Here is an 18998-nt window from a genome sequence, read left to right on the forward strand (position 1 = left end):
AATGCTAATTTTCCTATTTAGCCTTAATTATGTTAATATACATTTTGTTGGGCCTGAACAATTTCACACTGATATATATCCATGTTTGATTTTGGATAGACCATTTTGATATTGTTTCTGGGCACCACCACAAAATTTACATCAAAGAAAAACAATCTGAGAACCACTGCTCTAGAGATAATGCTACAGCTACATATTCAGTATTTATAACTTCCAGTCGGAGGATTGGGCACACCTTCTTATTTATTATTTATTATTATTATAATTAAAATGTATTAAAAAAATGTGATTATATATATATATATATATATATATATGCTACTATATATATATATATATATATATTTATTTTTACTTTATATTTATGCAAATATAGATGTTATTTCTTATGATCATATAAATTTTCTCACCTGTGCCCAAGCTGTGACAACCAACAGTTAACATTATTTAAAACTAAATATTTAAAATTTGTTGAATTTGGTTAATGTAGACCTCACGAATCACAAATGTAAAAGTCATCCTTTAATGCTAAATTTCAGTGAGTGAGCGGTTTATGCTGATTCTCCTTCTGTTTAAAGCATACATGTTTTTAAACTTGCCCTGAATGGCACACAGTATTGTTTTCCTGTATGCACTGGATAAGAAGTAATAGATAATTGGGTCAAGGCAGCTATTTAGAGCAGACAATAGCAAGGTACTCTCATTTAAGATGTGCAACAATTGTTGGCTTTGAAGATCTCCAATCACATTCATCTGAGCCAGAACGTATGGTATTCGTATCGCATGGTAGGGCAAGAAACACAAAGTAAAAATGGCCGGTACTAAGAAAGTCTTCATGATTACCCTTTTTTTGCGACTTTGTGCCTTAGGGTCACCATTACCCATGGACATAGTCTTGAGTTTCTTAGTGATCTTCACATAAAAACAAAGAAAGGCTACATAGAAAACAAGGAAGAGCACCACTGTAGTCAGGTTAATGGTCCCACCGACAGGTCCCTTGCTGTGGAAGTGGAAGCAAACCTTGTCACACGGATGTTTTTGACTGTTGCTTGTAAAAAAGGAAATCGATCCTGAGATGAGGATCACCCAGACGATGTAGCTTGCCATTTGGCTCCACTTTGTCTTTTGTATTCGAAAGACCCAAACGGGTTTGATGATTTTCAAGTAGCGATCCAGACTGATGAGGGTGAGGAACAGGATGCTGGAATACATGTTGATGTAGAAGAAGATGCCCACCACCTTGCACAAGTAGAAGGGACCTTCTTTGTTGTGGTAGTAAAATCGCAAAGGCAAGCACATGACCAGCAGGGTGTCTGCTAGTGCAAGGTGCTGCATGTACACGGCCATGGAAGAATCTGTGTGTCGCCGAAGGAAAAATATGTAGAGCGTGACAGTGTTGCCGAGCAGACCAATGCAACAGATGACAATGTAACCAATGGGCAAGAAGGGTGACAATATGCCATCATTAATCTGACAGGACACATTGGTGGTTAAATTGTCTTCTTGCATCATTGTGACGGTCAGAAATTGGTGTACACTTGCTGACCACTGCTCCTCAAAATCTTGACATACAGTGATATTCAATGGTCCTAATGAGGCATGTGAGGAAAAGGTCAAAAAATGGTCTGCATTATGACAGGTTCTTACTTGATCTAACTAAATATTTCTACAACTTGTTGAATTGCTTTTGAACAAATGCTAAGATACCAAGAAAAGAATAACACTCTTACCTGTGTAGCTGGTTTGCTTGTGCTTGAGCAAGTGACTAGATACATGCCGGTTCAGAAACTCCAGTACCTATGCAGGAAACTCTGCTCGCATGTGACGTTGGACCCTGATTGCTGTGGTTGAAATGACTGCTAACCTCAGTAGAAATGCAGAGGAGTGCTAGATAAACCAAGCTGATAGAAAAAAAAAAGCAAAACTCACTTCCATTCTCAGTGCACAGGAAATATCTGGTTGCCTAAAATGAAAACTGGTGACCATCACCTAGTTTTTACCCCAACACTGCACATGAAATGAAAACTGGTGACCATCACCTAGTTTTTAGCAGGACAGTGGGTCTCCAGGAGAATGGTTGAAGACCTCTGATTTAGAGGTCTTTGATTTCTAACAACCTAGAAGTCATGGCCTAATGGTTAGAGATTCCAATCCAAAGGTTGCGAGTTTGAGTCTTGGGTTGGCAGGAATTGTAGGCGGGGGGAGTGAATGTACAGCATTCTCTTCACCCTCAATACCATGACTGAGGTGTCCTTGAGCAAGGCATCAAACCCCAACTGCTCCCCGGGCGCCACAGCATAAATGGCTGCCCACTGCTCCGGGTGTGTGTTCACAGTGTGTGTGTGTGTGTGTTTGTGTGTGTTCACTGCTGTGTGTGTGCACTTTGGATGGGTTAAATGCAGAGCACAAATTCCGAATATAGGTCACCATACTTGACTGTCACGTCACTTCATCACTTCATTAAACAACCTTAAAAGAACCGAAACAAAAAATCCATTTCATCATAAAAGTTTGCCTTTCAGTGTCCTCATCTTCTGTCATGTGCTTAGTAATAAAATGTCTAAGATATTTCACTTTCACACACAGTAAGATTCTTATCAGACTCTTCTATAGGATTCTTGTTATTTTAACATTTATTCTCTTTAGTTCTACAGATCATAACATAAGCCATATATCATAACAGCTCTGTCCTTAATAACTTGGGAAAAACAAAACAGACAGCATTGGGTCTGGTAACAAATCATGAATCATAAAACCAGTAAAACAGACATTGGGGGGCTATTCTCTTACTACAATATTTGAGATGGTCAGCAGAGATATGGTCTAGACCACTTCCTTTGTTGTCAGATAGCTTGTATAAATACAACTATCTACAGACAAAAGCATTTTACTTGGCAATATGAGATTATTGCCTAGACGAAACTGAGCAATATGATCAAATGATGAATTTCTGTCTAAAATGTCTGCATTCATAACCTCAATGACATATATACAAGAGGAAGTATTAATTTCAATAAATATAATAATAATAATAATAATAATTATATGATCATAATAATAATAATAATAATAATAATAATGGCAAGCCTATTTAAATGTTTATCCTCATTATAATGCCATTCATAAGGTGTATGCACATTTAGGATAACAAATTCCTTGTCCTTTTAAGTAAACTATATTGCAAATCCAGTTGACACCAACTCTAACCACATTTACTAAGTCAAGCTTCTTATTCCACAAGATAACCACACCCTCATTTATCCTACCACTAACCAGGCCACAAAGTATTCTCCATGATTCTGTGGCCTTTTATGGGAAGCATTCAACTGTGTAGTAGGTTAGAGTTCAAACAACACTTTCTTTGAGGATTCAATCATATCAGAATCAAATGGTCAACAGAAAAATCTTGTCCTGGCTTAATGTCTTATTTTTTCTGCAAGAAAATTAAGAAGCCCATCCTTTACAATAACTTTGCCATAAACAGTCTTATAGAAAGACTCGTTTAGATGTAGCTGCGCCTCGTACTGCACCATCTGAAATCTTTTAGTTGCTCTTCCATACCAGATCTGGATGAAACTCTGATGTCTCTTGCCATGGGTCCACCAGAACTGGAGGAGTGAGAGGGTTTGATTGGACCCTGAGTGAGCAGTGTCCACAGAGAACTGTATGGACTCAATGAAGGAGATCCTTTGGGAGACAGGAATATATGTACAGTTAATGGGGCAGCCCAGCGGAGCTGACTCAATGGCGGTGGCTTCAGCAATTCTATCATCCAGGGTCCACTGGACCACAAGCTCAGGGAGAATGAAGGTTTCGGCTTCTTCAGCTTTTTTCTCAGGTGAATAGAGATGGGAGAGGGCATTTGCTGTCACATTCTTGGTACCTGGATGACAGGGGAAGGAGAACTGGAGTCAAATGAAGAAAAACGCCCATCTTGCCTGTCGTGCATAGAAGCACTAATGCTTTTTACATGTTATGATGGTCTGTTAGAATGAGGAATTGATTTTGGGCCCCTTCAGCCAGGACCACCACTCTTCTAGAGCCAATTTGACTGCAAAAGATCTCTGTTGTCATAATTTTGCTCTGCCAGGGTAAGCTTTTTGGAAAAGAAGGCGAATGGACAGAGGAGGGATTGCCCTGCTGCTGTCAGAGGATGATATCAGAGGTTTTTGTGTATGATAATTAATAAGAAGGTCATGTAGAGTCAAGAGACAACTATGTGATAAATTCATCACTATCACATTTGAAATCCCAGCTGGTGGACATTTCAAATAGCAAACTGATGTAAAAAACCACATCAAGTTTGTTTTTGTTAAGATATTTTTTTTTATGTTTATAGTTTTTAAAATGTGGTATTATAATGCAACTGTCATGGTAAGTAAGGAAGTAGGTAAGTAGGTAAGTAAATAAATAACCCATTTAAAAAGTCATGGGTATATATATACCCATGTACACCAGAAGTGTCTCTCTCATTCTGCACCAGTGCAAACGTGTTTAGTTTGCTTTAAAATTATGGTTTTTATTCGTATGCAAGGGTCCTCGTACAGTGAGCATGACGCAAATTAAATCACCAAAATAGTATGCCTTACTCATTTAATGTATAATGAGTGGTTCGCTTTTTTATTTTAGTGGGTTTTTTTGTGATTATGTTATTATTGAGTTTCTGTATTGTTGTAATTATTGTGCACCATTAAAATGAACAGTGAAAGTACATTTTAACAGGTATAATTAAGTGTGGAAATAACTGAGGGAAATATATGTTTGCTAAATGAAGCCAACTAACATGATTCTTCTTCTTCTTCTTGCTTTTATTATTATTTAGTCTCTGTAGCCAACATTGTAAAAAATGACAAATGGTGTGAAAATACAGGTATCGGTATCGACGAGTACCAAAAATGAAAGTATCGGTATCGGACTTATTCTGAAAAAAAAGTTACTAAAGTTATTTGATGGTGAGGAGAGCGAGAGATACTATTCTTACTATTATCATTATTATTTTGTCTCTGTAGCCAACATTTGTAAAAAATGACAAATGCTGTGAAAATACAGGTATCGGTATCGGTATCGACGAGTACCAAAAATGAAAGTATCGGAATCGGACTCGTTCTGAAAAAAAATGGTATTGTGCATCCCTGTTGTGCACAGGTGATGTACTGTATAAACAATCAGTATGCAACTACCATTTTCATTTTTTCATGAAAGGTGAAAAAAAAAAAGTACAAAATGACTTCTCAATACATGTTTGAGTCTATGTGCTTTAATCTATACTTTCAATATAGGCCTACTTCCAGTGAAGAGAACAGAATAAAACAAACACTTTTTCTTATTTACAATATGTTGTAGGATATATATTTGACCTGCTAACTTGACCCTCTAACACTTACACTCTATACTCCATTCTATATTCTATATACTATTCTAATCACTTTTTTATTTTTATATATGATAAATTACATTAAAAATATATATATATATTTATTTACTGAAAACACTTAATCCCCCTATATTTATTATTAAAAAAATAATAATGCTTGACCTTCAAACACTAGCTCTCTCTTATTCTATTTTCTATTATATAAAAAAAAAAAACCTTGCTACATATACTTATATTGTCACAGCATTTACATACTGTTGCTCTTTTGTTGGTTTGATTTCTTCTATTGTCCTCATTTGTAAGTCGCTTTGGATAAAAGAGTCTGCACAATGATTAAATGTAAATATTAAACAGTATTCATTCATTTCAGTCAGTTTAAGAACTGACCTGGTTTAAACCAATTCCCTGTCCAAATATTTAAATTATTTATAAACATGAAAACTACAAAAGCTTAACCAGTCATCTGAAAAAATCATCACATCTCATACATTAACTGCAAGGCTGCACAAGACCACGACTGCTATCATTGCCCCCACAGGAAGTGTCATGAGCTTGTATCAAAACTCATGTTTGCATGGCAGCCAAACCACAAATGCAACCATAATAATCTTTGAACTTTCTAACTGTTAAATCTCCAGCTCAATGCTAGAAAATGATGACACCAAAATCTTTCCAGCCCACACTACCAAACTCCCCCGTTTCACTTACGACACTGCAAAGAACTAAAGTCATTCTGGTAACACATCAAATGAAGTGTTAATGCAAAACGTAGGGGTTTCACACTAGATTTGAAAACCCAAACATCCACATATAGCAAACAATTAGATTCATTAAATATTTATTTATTTAAATACATTTGCTATAGTATAACCTGTGGAACCTGTGACCTGTTTTTGTTTGTTACATCTACAGATGTTTCTTGGATGGTGTGTCATGTGTAGATCATCTCTTTTACTCGGCTTGAGGAAAATAAAACAAATCAAAACATGTAAAAAGGACAAACATCTTTTAAAAATAGTTACATTTTGCATTTACATCTAGGAAATTGGTAATGCATTACAATGAAATATTTCACATGCTGCTAATAATTAAAAATCAAGAGACAAGTACCTTTGATAACTAGCAGCAGGTTAGCAAATAAAATACTCTTACTCTGTTCCTGTTGTTTTCTCCTAGATTTTTTATTATTTTTTTAACCTGATGTTATAACATAAAGGAGGAGACAAATGAAAGATTACAATTCATTTCATCAGTATGAATCACTTTGTTTCAACCTGAATCAGCAAGATCAAATGAGATGGAAGACGGAGCCAGCCAAACATAAAACCTGTACATGTCCTTGCAATATTTGTAATCCATTGTTATTAATACACATACAGTAGGACTGGTATAGTCTTCTTGTAAAAATCTGAATGGTAGCTAAAAGGTACAAACCCACTATGGAGCCTCATGAACTCACCACTGTGTTCGAGCAAGACAAGAACAATGTGCATTTATTTTAAATTGTAACATATTGGAATATAGTTTAGCATGTGTATGACGATGATACATCAGCCATCAGTCAAGTCACCTTCATTTATATAAAACTTTTTACAATACAGATTGTGTCAAAGCAGCATTACAGTATTAATCAGATAAATAGTGTGTCGGTAATGCAAGAGGACAATAGAAAAGAGACAGTTTATCAGTTAAAGTCACTTCATTGTTCAGTGATGTCATCATCCAATTCAGTTCACATCAAATAGTATCTGTGCAATCAAGTCAACAACATTGCCAAAAATTAAGTGTCCCCAAACAAGCAAGCCAAAGGCGAGAGTGGCAAGAAACCAAAACTCCATCGGTGACAGAAATGGAGAAAAAACCTTGGGAGAAACCAGGCTCAGTCAGGGGACCAGTTCTCCTCTAACCAGACGATACCAGCATGGTGTGGTTTAATTCCAGGCTGCAATACAAGTCAGAATTGTGCAGAGGACTCTTATGGTTCCTGTGGTCTTCTGCCGATGACCGTCAAGGTGGTGCTGGTGGTTGTCTCTAGGTGCTGATCCAACATCTGGACTATATGCAGACTAGATCCGGGTGACTGCAGTGACCATCTGATCTGGATACAGACTGGATCTGGGTGGCTACGGTGATCACGGAATAAGAATGAAACAGACTAATATTAGCGTAGATGCCATTCTTCTTATGATGTAACAAGTACATTGGGTGTTATGGGAAGTGTTCATGGTTCCAGTTGACCTACAGTAATTAATGCAGCCTAACAATCCTTTAACAGATTGAAATTATAGAAATGTGATAGTGTGTTATGTGTAAGCCAGGTTAAATAGATGGGGACTTTAATCTAGATTTAAACTGGCTGAGTTTGTGTGCTAAATAGAAAAAGGATCTACCGCCCACAGTTGATTTTGATATTCTAGGTCATATCAAATGGCCAGGGCTTTGAGATCGCAGCAGACGTGAAAGACTGTTATGTGATATGAGCTCGCTCAAGTACTGAGGAGCTAAACCATTCAGACCTTTATGAGTAATTGGCAAGATTTTAAAATGTATACAATATTAAATAGTGAGCCAGTGCAGACAGAACCGAGCTAATATGGTAATACTTCCTGGTTCTAAGGACTCTAAGGACTCTAGCTTTTGCCTTTTGTACCAGCTGGAGTTTGTTTATTAAGCGCAGAGCAAACCACCCAATAAACCATTACAATAATCTAACCTCGAGGTCATGAATACATTAACTAACGTCTCTGCATTTGACATTGAGAGCACAGGTCATAATTTAGATATATTTTTAAGATGGAAAAATGTAGTTGTACAAATGCTAGAATTGTGGCTTTCAAAGGAAAGATCGCTATCAAACAGCACATCTAGGTTCCTAACTGATGACGAAGAACTGCCAGAGCAGCCTTCAAGTGTTAGATTGTGTTCTAGATTATTACATGTGGAGGTTTTTGGTCCGATAATTAACACCTCTGTTTGTTTGTTTTTGTTTTGTTTTTTCTCAGAATTTAAGTGTAGGAAATTACTAGTCATCCGGTTTTTTTATATCGACTATGCATTCCGTTAGTTTAGCAAATTGGTATGCTTCATTGGGCTGCAAAGAAATATAGAGCATTTCTTTGAGTTCACACTTACATATAATTGGATTGAGTAAATAGTAAGCATATTTGGCATGCTGTCCTGAGGGAGGGCTCCGAGTTTGGAATATAGCCTGAACAATTTGTAGGATTTAATAGTTTTATTTTTAGGCATGTTGGTATGCTTGCTCGTCCAGGGGGGGTGATGCACAATGAAGAGATATGTAATATTTTTGTTATACTATGGGCTATCTACAACAGTAAAAAAAACAAAACCCCAGAAGACACTGAGCAAAATAAATGTAACAAACAACAGGGTAAAAAAAAAAATGACAAACTATTTCCATGTCTTCCACCTTTATTATATAGGCTACGGAAATCACATTTCCTTTCTCCCAGTCTCTCACACAGACACACACAGTGCAGACACACACTCGCACACACACACGCATAGATGTGAACAGAAGCTTCTTGTCAGCGCTGCCCCGCAAATTTATCAATAAAATAGTTTTGCAGCTGAAAATCTACATGACATTTCTTAGTAGCGAGGTTCTTGAAGCAGTTTAACTTAATGATTCACTATTAATAGACGCCGCTACTGAACACTGCTGAGAGAGGCACTGACACAGGTATTCACACGCGCTTAATTTCTCTCTCTCTCCCTCTCTCTCTCCAATAACTGCGTTAGACTGCATTAATAACTGCATTAGCCTGCATATCAGTGGCTCAAGCCTCCGTTATTAGCTGTAAAATGACGTTTTGGAATTTACAACGGAAGGTTTGGGATGAGGTGCGACTTCGGGGTGTCGCGATATACCGGTAATGATGATAACCGTGATATTCAAAGCAACAATTATTGATATCGTGTTAAGTTAGTGTGTGACAATATACCGGTATTAGTGATAACCGCAATATTTAAAATGAACAGTTCTCTTATGAAAACACCACATGTAAATACTCCAGCGCCAGTACCTGGTTGAGCTCCCAGGTAGCAGTATTGTGACTCAGAGGAGAGCCTTGTTTGTCAGAGTAAGTTCTGTTCTGTTTTCATGTATTTAAGTAAAGGGTGACTATTTTAATAAGTACTGCATTTTTTTTCTCGTCTTGTTTTTGTATTTGCAGTCATTATGGCCTGTGCGTAGAAACACTTTATTTCTTTGTTCAAATCTATTAACAGTTACACGATTAAAACTGATCTTGAAAAACTGAGCGACCACATTTCTACATAAAACTCTGTAAAATGTTAAGTTGCTCGCAGTGCAATGTACTTAATGCCTTACCTGCGGTCATTCTTCAATAAGGTTCATTAGTTAACATTAGTTAATTAAATTAGTTAACATATATAAATAAATTTATATATAAATAAAAAAAATAAACATAAATAATAATGAACAATATTTCCACAGCATTTATTAATCTTAGTTCATGTTAAGTTCAACATTTACTTATATGCATTATTAAAGTCACAAGTTGTGTTTGTAAACATTAATGCACTGTGAACTAACATGCACAGTGATAGACTCGATTTTCATTAACATTAACATAGATTAATAGTTTGTGAAATAAATGTATTGTTCATTGTTCATTCATGTTAGTTAATACATTAACATTAACAAATGTCATCTTATTGTAAAGTGTTAGAATTAATATTTATTCATCATACTGTTGAACTTGACAGTATTTTCTCTCTTGTTATTTCATAGGAGCTGCAAAGAAGATGGAGAAAGCCAGAGCCTTGTGCCCTGCATTTATCAGTATATTTATGTTCGTATCCCACCCCCAAAGGTTTCGATAGATATCACGATATATCGATATTGTGAATTCTTATGGCCACAATAACCACGATATGAAAAATCTAATATCGTGACAGCCCTAAGGTGCATATAAAATTAGTTCAACCCACACAAGATTTCAGGACGGAAACATGTCAAATGTCTTGAAACAAGTCATCTGAACAATGTCTTGATGTGTGGTTGTGACTCCAGGCCGTTAAAATTATTAGAGAAATAACGCACTCCCGAAGTGGTGATGTTGCTCAGGGGATCTATAGTGCACTGTCTGATGCAATACTGTAGCTGAAGGCTGCATGTTTATAATTTTATCTCTAATAGAATCGATCTTAAAAGTAAAAAAGTTAATAAAGTCATTAATAATTCTGTGTCAGCACCTGTTGATGCTTTATTTTTTGTTAATTTATCCACTGTACTGAATAAATACATGGGGTTGTGTTTGTTTTCTTCTAAAAGATACGAAAAGCAGATCTAGCCATTTGTTAAGGCTTTTCTGTAGGATGAAGTACTTTCCCTCCATGCAGTATGAAACACCTCTAGTTTTTTGTTGTTGTTGTTGTTCCAACTGCGCTCCATTTTCCGGGCTGCTCACTTTAGTTTGCTCGTTATATCGAGGTGTCAGTCTGTTTTCCTTAATCTTCTTTAAGCATAAAAGAGCAAATGTATCTAAAGTGCTAGAAAAGAGAGAGCCACTAGTTTCTGTTACAACATATGCTGAGGAATTGAGCAGTGGTGTAGTCTATGTGATATGCAGCTATACGCCGTATACCCACTAGGAAAGGTCAAGGATTTCCGTATACCCATTTTAAAAAGTGTGAGGATACGTGACAACATCGTATTGTGACAGAACACTTTTATTCATAAATTCACCACATCTGTGTTGTGAAGCAATAGGTGTGTTGAACTTGAATTGGCTCTGTGCAGACTGATTGGCCGCTTCAAGTCAAGCACACCTAATGACTTTTGGACCATTGGGGCTTCTGTGGCCTGTTACCTGGATCTGACTTCACCTACCAAGCTTGGCCGTCATTCTCGGTGCAAGTTTGAAATCAAATGACTTCAAACCAGTAAATGACATATGGAACGAAAGTAGACTCAAATTACACTGTTTCAATGCTTTCGTAAGCCAGCTTCTGAAGGTACTGCCACTTCGTGTGACACTGCAGCTTCAGCAGAAACTAATCCTACAGAAAATAAGCCAGCTAAAAGTGGCATATATGTTATCCTTAACGTAATTGTAACAGAAGGGTATTGTTGGTACATTGTATATAGAAATGGTAGCGTCAGCACAAGTTCTACTAGGAAGACTTAATGCACGTCACATTACAATTAGATCTAGCCAATCGGCACTTAACACAAGGAATATAAAAGCCCTCTACTCAAACTTCATTGTGTTTGCAGATACTGCCGCAAAGTTTTTGCTCAAACTGTCGCTTGACTTATTGCCTGGCTTTCCCTGGGTTACTAGCATATAGTTAAGTTATCTCGTCTCCTGCAAACTATTGCGAGTTTGACATACCTCTCAAGATGCAAATTAGATAGTTGGCTTTGCTCTGGTGTCGCGGTGAATGTTTTTTGGTCGTTTAGTAGTGTTGGATGATACACAGGCTTCTGAGTTTTCTCGGCAGAGGATGTGAAACATTGGCGGAGTTCCGAGTGCTTTCCAGTGTTGCCAGTTTTTTTCAAAACTGCCAATTGCTACTCAAAACTAGCCCAATTACATTTCGAGAAGGGTTCCCCGGAAAAATTTGCATTCCAGGAGCTAAATATCACATTATTGGGGTCGCTTCAACCAGCGGACATGTAAAGCAACCCTCAGCAACAGTGTTAAAATAGCCCAATTCCACGGAAAAATCGCGGATGCCGGTGCTTTCCGAGCTGTCGCTTAAGTTATATTAAGTTAAGTTATAATCAAGGCTTGTTTGGTCTTACCTGGCTGTTGCTGGCTTCACATTACATGGACTGTTGTGGCACTTTGCATAACTCTGCTATGGTGGTCATCAGGTACGTTTGTCCATTAATGTTTATGAAGTTTGGCCTATCGTGGCCTTCACATGTCACAGCCTATCGTAGACTTCGCTTAACAATGAGTATCTCTTTTTATGGTCATGCTGATTTGGCTTAATTTCTATTTTTTTTTTGGGGGGGGGGGGGGGGTAGGTTTCCTCTGCGGGTTCTGGCAGTTAGATGGAGTTTTATCAAGCATGCACAGGAGTCTAGCCTAAAGAATTATGTATCTGTGTGTATGCTCTTATGTCGCTGCTAGAATCCTAATTCTACCTCTATCAATTAACCTAAACTAATGACCTTTCTTATTCAATGCGGTGGTTTAGAATTCCTGTAATCTGCCATCAAGCTGCTATGTACATGATCGTCCTCATTGGAGGTCCGTCAAGATCAGACTCTAAACTATTTCACGTAATGCTCAAGGTACAATATAATACTCTTAGCAAACTACCGGTGGTGATTACTTCTCACATGCTCCCCATGTCCAGTTTATCATGGTTTTTCACATACAATGGCCTATCGTGGTCATCTACACACAAGGCTTTCACATCACATAGTTTATAGAAATGTACGTTGCCTATCAACGTATTTGCAGCCCATCAGGCCTTCACTTTACATGGCCTATCGAGGCACCACATTACTCGCCCTATAGCGGCTTCGCTCAATTCGACCTATTGTGACCTTCAGGTAAGTGACTATTATTGTCTTTTACAAAATTGGCCTGTGATGGCTTTTCTCATTACGTGTACTATGCTGTCTTTGCGTTAAATGGCATAATGCGGGCTGTCTTTAGATGGCTCATGCAGTCATTCGTTTGTAAATATGTATGCATTTTGTTAAAATCGTAATGCATGTGTTTAAGGTAAATTAAGCAAATACTGGTGGTGGTGTCACACCTATTCATTACATCTACTCTCTCACCGCCTCTCACAGGCTACCGTCATGGCCTTAGCAGCTATACTCTCTACGGCCTCTTGTAGCCATTCTCTCATGGCCTATAGGGGCCTTTTTCTCTCTGCGGCTGGTTCAGCTCCATGTAGTCACCTTTAGAAACTGCGGTCTGTCACCGCTTCTATACACCAGCCACTACTGCTGTTGAACTTGGAGTTCAAACATCAGATATCAAGCTACTGGGAAGATGGTCATCCTCCGCATTTGAATCCCACATTAGACCTGAACCACTAAACATCTCAAGGAATATCAAGCTGTCCTCAAGGTAATCTATATGCAATTAATGGTGGTGGTACAATACCTCTTCATATTACGCCCAACCTCTATGATTTACTGTGGCTTAACTTGGCCTTTCTTTCTGTGGCCTGTCTTTCGTGGCCTTCCCCACTGTTACCCATCTTGTGGCATTTCCCACCGTGGTCTAATTACATGGCCTTCCTCTCTGTGCATACTGAGGCATTTCATTCTACGGCCTCCTGGCTTTCTCACTATGGCCCAATTGGGCTTGTTGGACATCGCCCTAGCTAGGCCTTTTCTCTGCGGCCTTCGTGGCTTTTCTTTAAGGCCTATCGGGGCTATTCCCACTGTGGCCCGCTGGGGCCATTCCCACTGAGGCCCGCCGGGGCCTTTTCTGTGGCCTAGTCTCAGCCTCAGACATCATGCCCATGGACCGTTGGCTAAACGTCTGATGCATATGGGACATAAAAGTGGAAACACTTCAGGAGTGTTGAAGTCGTCACCAGATTGTTTAATTAAATTCTACAGGAGTTCTGCCGAGACGTGTGTCACGTTCTTTAATGTTCCGCTGGAAACAAAGATTACCCTAGTGCCAAAGCCCCTACAAAAGAATAAGGCCCCCGTGTTTAAAACTGTGAGTGCTTATCAGGATCAGCTAAATGCTGGATTTTTAAAAGTATGTGAAATTATTTAAAGTTCACAGCATAGAATCTTTAATGTCAAAGAGTTTTACACACCAGTATGTTATTGTGGTGACATTTCCACGTCTCGAAACGTGACTATGAACAAAACGAACCGTGATCGGTTGTTTGACATGTCGGTCAAACGTCCTCATGGGCGGGCCTTGGCCAATGAAAGCTGCCATGAATTCTATGTGAATTCTATGCTATGTGAGACTAATTGTGGCTAACTCTCAGTATCCGGCCTCTATCACTGTCTGGCCTATCGTGGCCTCTATCCAGCCTATCGTGGCTCTAACTGGCCTATCGGGGTATCTATCAATATCCAGCCTTTCTTGGCCTCTATGACTACCTGGCCTATGGTGGCCTCTATCACTGTCTGGCATTCTTAAATGCTTTAATAATAACTTTAATTATGACTGATTAAATCTAATTGTTTATTTTGTCCTAAGGATCCTAGGATCTTTTAGAATTTAAAATTTTAAAATTTTAGATTTTTACTGAAAGATATCGCCAATATTTAGGGTTTGTATGCTCATGAAATCCTGGAAAAGTCATGGAATTTTAAAATAGCAATTTCCAGGCCTGGAGTTTTGGAAAAAATAAATAAACTCAGAAAGTTTTGGAAAAGTCATGGAAATGTATTTCACAAATATCTGTATAACAGAAAGTTGACAGAACTGTCACTTGCCTAATCGGGTCATTGTTGCATAGTCACAAAAACGTATAATTTGCACATATTTTAAGTATTAAAGTATTTTAATTTATAGTTTGTTCAATTTATGTAAATTTTGTACCCAAATTCTACTTTTCGACACAAACAGTTTCAAAAATTAAATTCAGGTCCTGAGTTTAACTGATATTATTGGTTAAACAAATTACAATATTCAGTGATGTGATAGAGGCATGAAAGCCTGGGACTCGCTATATACACGAACACAAGATGGTGTACTCCTGGGCATGTGAACATCAAAATCTCCAGCTGTAAATTTGCGTCCCTATTACTTGGCCAGAGAGTTTGGGCATGACATTGTTTTCATAGTTTATATCCCTCCACGTGATGATGCGGAGGTAGCGTGTGACGTTGTCCACTCCGCTATTACTAAACTACAAACACAGCACCCTGAGGTGCTTGTGTTAATCTCTGGGGATTTTAATAATGTCACTAGGGACACAACATTACCTGCTTTTTCACAGTATGTAGACTGTAACACCAGGGGAAATAGGACTATTGATTTAATGTATGCAAATGTAAAGGATGCATACAGCGCCACCCTGCTGCTTGCACTGGGGAAAGCAGACCACAACCTTATTCTGCTTCAGCCTCACTACAAACCAAGAGTAAGGAGGCTATGAACATGGTCATGGTCATTCAAGAAGTGGTCTCCTGAGGCAGAGCAGGCTCGAGAGACTGCTATGGAACTACACACTGGGATGTACTGCAGGAGTCGCACAGTATGAGCATTTAGAAGGTTGTTGACTGCACTACTGACTACATTAAAGGCTTAGTTTACCCAAAAATAAAAGAATTAGCATTTGTTTTACTTACCCTCGAGTCATCCTAGGTGTATATGACTTTCTTCTTTCAGACGAATCCAGTCGGAGTTATATAAAAAATTGTGCTTGCTATTTGTATATGTATTTTTTCTGTCAGCAAGTGTTACAGTTGAACCGTCCACAAGTCGTCAAATAAAGTGCGCGCATTCATGATAAAACGTGCCACACATGGGTCCGGGGAGTGAATAAAGGTATTCTGTAGCAAATCCATATGTTTTTGTAAGAAAAATATACATATTTCAAACTTAATAAACACTTTTCTATCACTTCCGTTATCCTCAGAAGGCTGGCGTCCTTTAACATCTGCAAAAAGCTGCTGCACATTCTATCAGACTGTTGTGGTGAGAGCTCTCTTCTATGCGGTGGTGTACTGGGGAGGCAGCATTAAGAAGAAGGACACCCCACGTATGGACAAGCTATTGAGCACAATAGCAGGACAGCATGTCATCTGTGGCAAAGCAACGGGCATTGAGCAGGCTACTGTCAATTATGGACAATCCACAGCATCCATTACACAGTATCGTCTCCAGGCAGAGGAGCAGTTTTAGTGATTTCTGTTTTTGTTGGGTATATATAAACGTTAAAAAGGGTAAACTTGTTTTATTGGATGAATTTTGAAGTTATTATTGGAATTGTGTAAATAATATGTAATCATGCAATCCAAAAAAAAAGTAACTGTAGTTTGATTACGAGTATTTTAAAAATTAGTTTAATTACAAGTACTTGAGTTTTGGAATCTGATTACATAATCCAGATTACATCCGTTACTACCCAGCTCTGCCCGCATGCGCAAAAGAACAATACGAACAGGGTTGCCAGGTTTTCACAACAAAATCTGCCCAATTGCATCTCAAAACTAGTCCAAAACTAGCTCAATTGCTTTAACCCACAGAGTTGAAAAACAACCCACGACAACTATGAAAAAGTAGCTCAATTCTGCGGGAAAACTGTGAACTGCAACACGCTGTCATGCGGAAGTAAACACAAAGGATATAAAGTAAGCGATTATGTGTATATTTATAGCATGATCTGCTGCAGAAGCCAGTGAAATTATGCACAGGCAATATGAAAAATAAAGACAAGTATGTGACAGAAGAGAGCAGAGTTTTAAAACTTTTATGATATGAGCCCTTATGTTTTGCTTGTATATAGAGTTGTCACTGCAATACTTATGAGTTCTGACACATCACTGTACTTCCACTGACTACCTTTCGCAACTGTTTTGATAGCTTTGGTTGTGTAAAATCTTTGAAGTGACTCCCATGAGCACAGAATTGTGACTAATGTTGGTCTAGACTAGTGATGTAAAGGTTGCATGAATTCCTATATGACTGTTCACACTGTGGTCGCATTCCAAGTACTACATATGGAAGTGGCATAAATCGGAATTAAAAAGATCAGATTCCATGTGGTTTGTGCTGTTCACTGTCATGAGAAAAACAGATCCGAGTCACATGTGAGCAAAAAAATTGGATTTGGCCCACATTTGGCTGCAGTGTTCTGTGAAATGACAGGGGGCTACTCGGAGTAACTGTTCTCCAAATCATCAGAAAGCAGCAGTGGGAGGAAGTAGTTTGCGGAGTAGTTTGTCAAACAATTGTGTGAATAAATGGATTTTTTTCACATAAACTGATTAGGTTTTGGGTAATTTTGGAGGACACATGTGAAAATGTTTTTGAGTACACTTCTTAAACCCACACAAAAGAACTCAAAGAATCGTGTAACATGCAGTAAACTTGAGATTATGATTTGTGACATTAGAGCAAACTATATGAATATTAGAACATATGTATAACACTAAATTAAATAATGCTTTCTTATATGTTTTTTTTTTTCATTTTAATTCATTAAACATTTTCTTTTAATTAATGTTTGTATTTAACATGGACCATTACTTTATTCATTATTTCTGATATTGCAGGCTCATCTTGTAAATGTAAGCATTTTACATTTTAGACAAGTGAAAACTTGGTGCACAATGATAAATTTGTCACATTTACAAAATCAGGTGATTGTGTTCACCCATCCATGCAAATGTATGTTTATGAAGAGACAAAATAATTAGGTTAATCACTGTCTGTCATCAACAATTTAATTTGTGAAGACTGATGAATGGTTCGCCACAAAAAAATCTTAAAGGGATAGTTCACTCAAAAATGAAAATTAGCCCATGATTTACTCACCCTCAGGGCATCATAGACATATCTGACATTCCTCTTTCAGACGAATCCAATCGCAGTTATATTTAAAATGTTCCTGGCTCTTCCAAGCTGTATAACGGCAGTGAATGGTGTATGTTTTTGAAGCTGAAAAAAGTGCATCCATCCTTTATAAAACTACTCCACACGGCTCTGGGGTGTTAATAAAGGCCTTCTGAAGTGAAACGATGCATTTGAGTAAGAAAAATATAGATTTTTAAAAATGTATAAACTGTAATCTCCAGCTTCTGGTCACTCAAGCAGGCGTATAAGCATATTATTTATTCATTTATTTTTTTATTTTTTACTTACAGCAACGCATCGTTTCACTTCAGAAGGCCTTTATTAATACCCCGGAGCTGTGTCTAAAATAGACACAAAAATATTTCATATTCAGCATAATACAATCATCAGTGAATACAGTCATCATAGATCATTATTTTTCAGACACAAAATTAGATCAATTAACCTCAGAACAGCTTTGTCTGACTAAATCTCACATATGTTGATATTCAGATGAGATCACAAAAATTAAAAGCAAAGCCAATCATTAAGTGTTAAGATTAGATTTTGTGCAATGTATTGGTCATCTTACTCCATGTTAACCTACCCTTTTCACTATTGCCTTCATTAGTCCACTATTATAGTCCACTTTAAGGAATGAAAATGAGTGTAGTTTGTGCTTGCTGAAAAAAACGAGAAAAAAAAAAAAAACACCTTGACCCTCAGACTCTTTACCTGGGCCAGCAGCCTTTTTAAAGGTACACTTTTGTACCATATTTAGGGCTAAAAGATTGCTACTTTTAAGTAACATATTATTACCTAAAGCGTACATTACCTTTTGAAATAGTATTGCCCCATTGTACCATTTTTCTTTCTTTCTTTCTTTCTTTCTTTCTTTCTTTCTTTCTTTCTTTTTGTATCTGTTGGGTGCACATTGGTTATACTGTACACTCATACAGTAATTGCAGTGCATTATTGGATTGAATGAGTGCACTTAATTTCTTTTGGATACCACTACAAAATGGATGTCTATGGATTTAACTTAATTAATTAATGTTCTAGAGGACCCAGTTCATACTAGAACACTCTAACTGTACTTTCACAAATAAAAAGAAATAAAATAAATA

At 37.6% G+C, this 18998-nt stretch overlaps 1 protein-coding gene across 1 annotated transcript; it reads right to left on the reverse strand.

The window, feature by feature from the left end:
• Window positions 1–373: 373 nt before the first annotated feature.
• Window positions 374–1747, reverse strand: LOC109058554 (probable G-protein coupled receptor 34). Its single transcript, XM_042711549.1, has 2 exons — window positions 1731–1747; window positions 374–1589 (listed from the first exon to the last, which is right to left on the reverse strand). The coding sequence occupies exon 2, from the start codon at window positions 1510–1512 to the stop codon at window positions 529–531; it is 984 nt and encodes a 327-aa protein (XP_042567483.1). The 5' UTR covers window positions 1513–1589; window positions 1731–1747; the 3' UTR covers window positions 374–528.
• Between the last annotated feature and the right edge of the window lie 17251 nt (window positions 1748–18998).

This window comes from Cyprinus carpio, chromosome A21 (genome assembly GCF_018340385.1).
Source record: "Cyprinus carpio isolate SPL01 chromosome A21, ASM1834038v1, whole genome shotgun sequence".
In the NCBI taxonomy this organism is placed as follows: domain Eukaryota; kingdom Metazoa; phylum Chordata; class Actinopteri; order Cypriniformes; family Cyprinidae; genus Cyprinus; species Cyprinus carpio.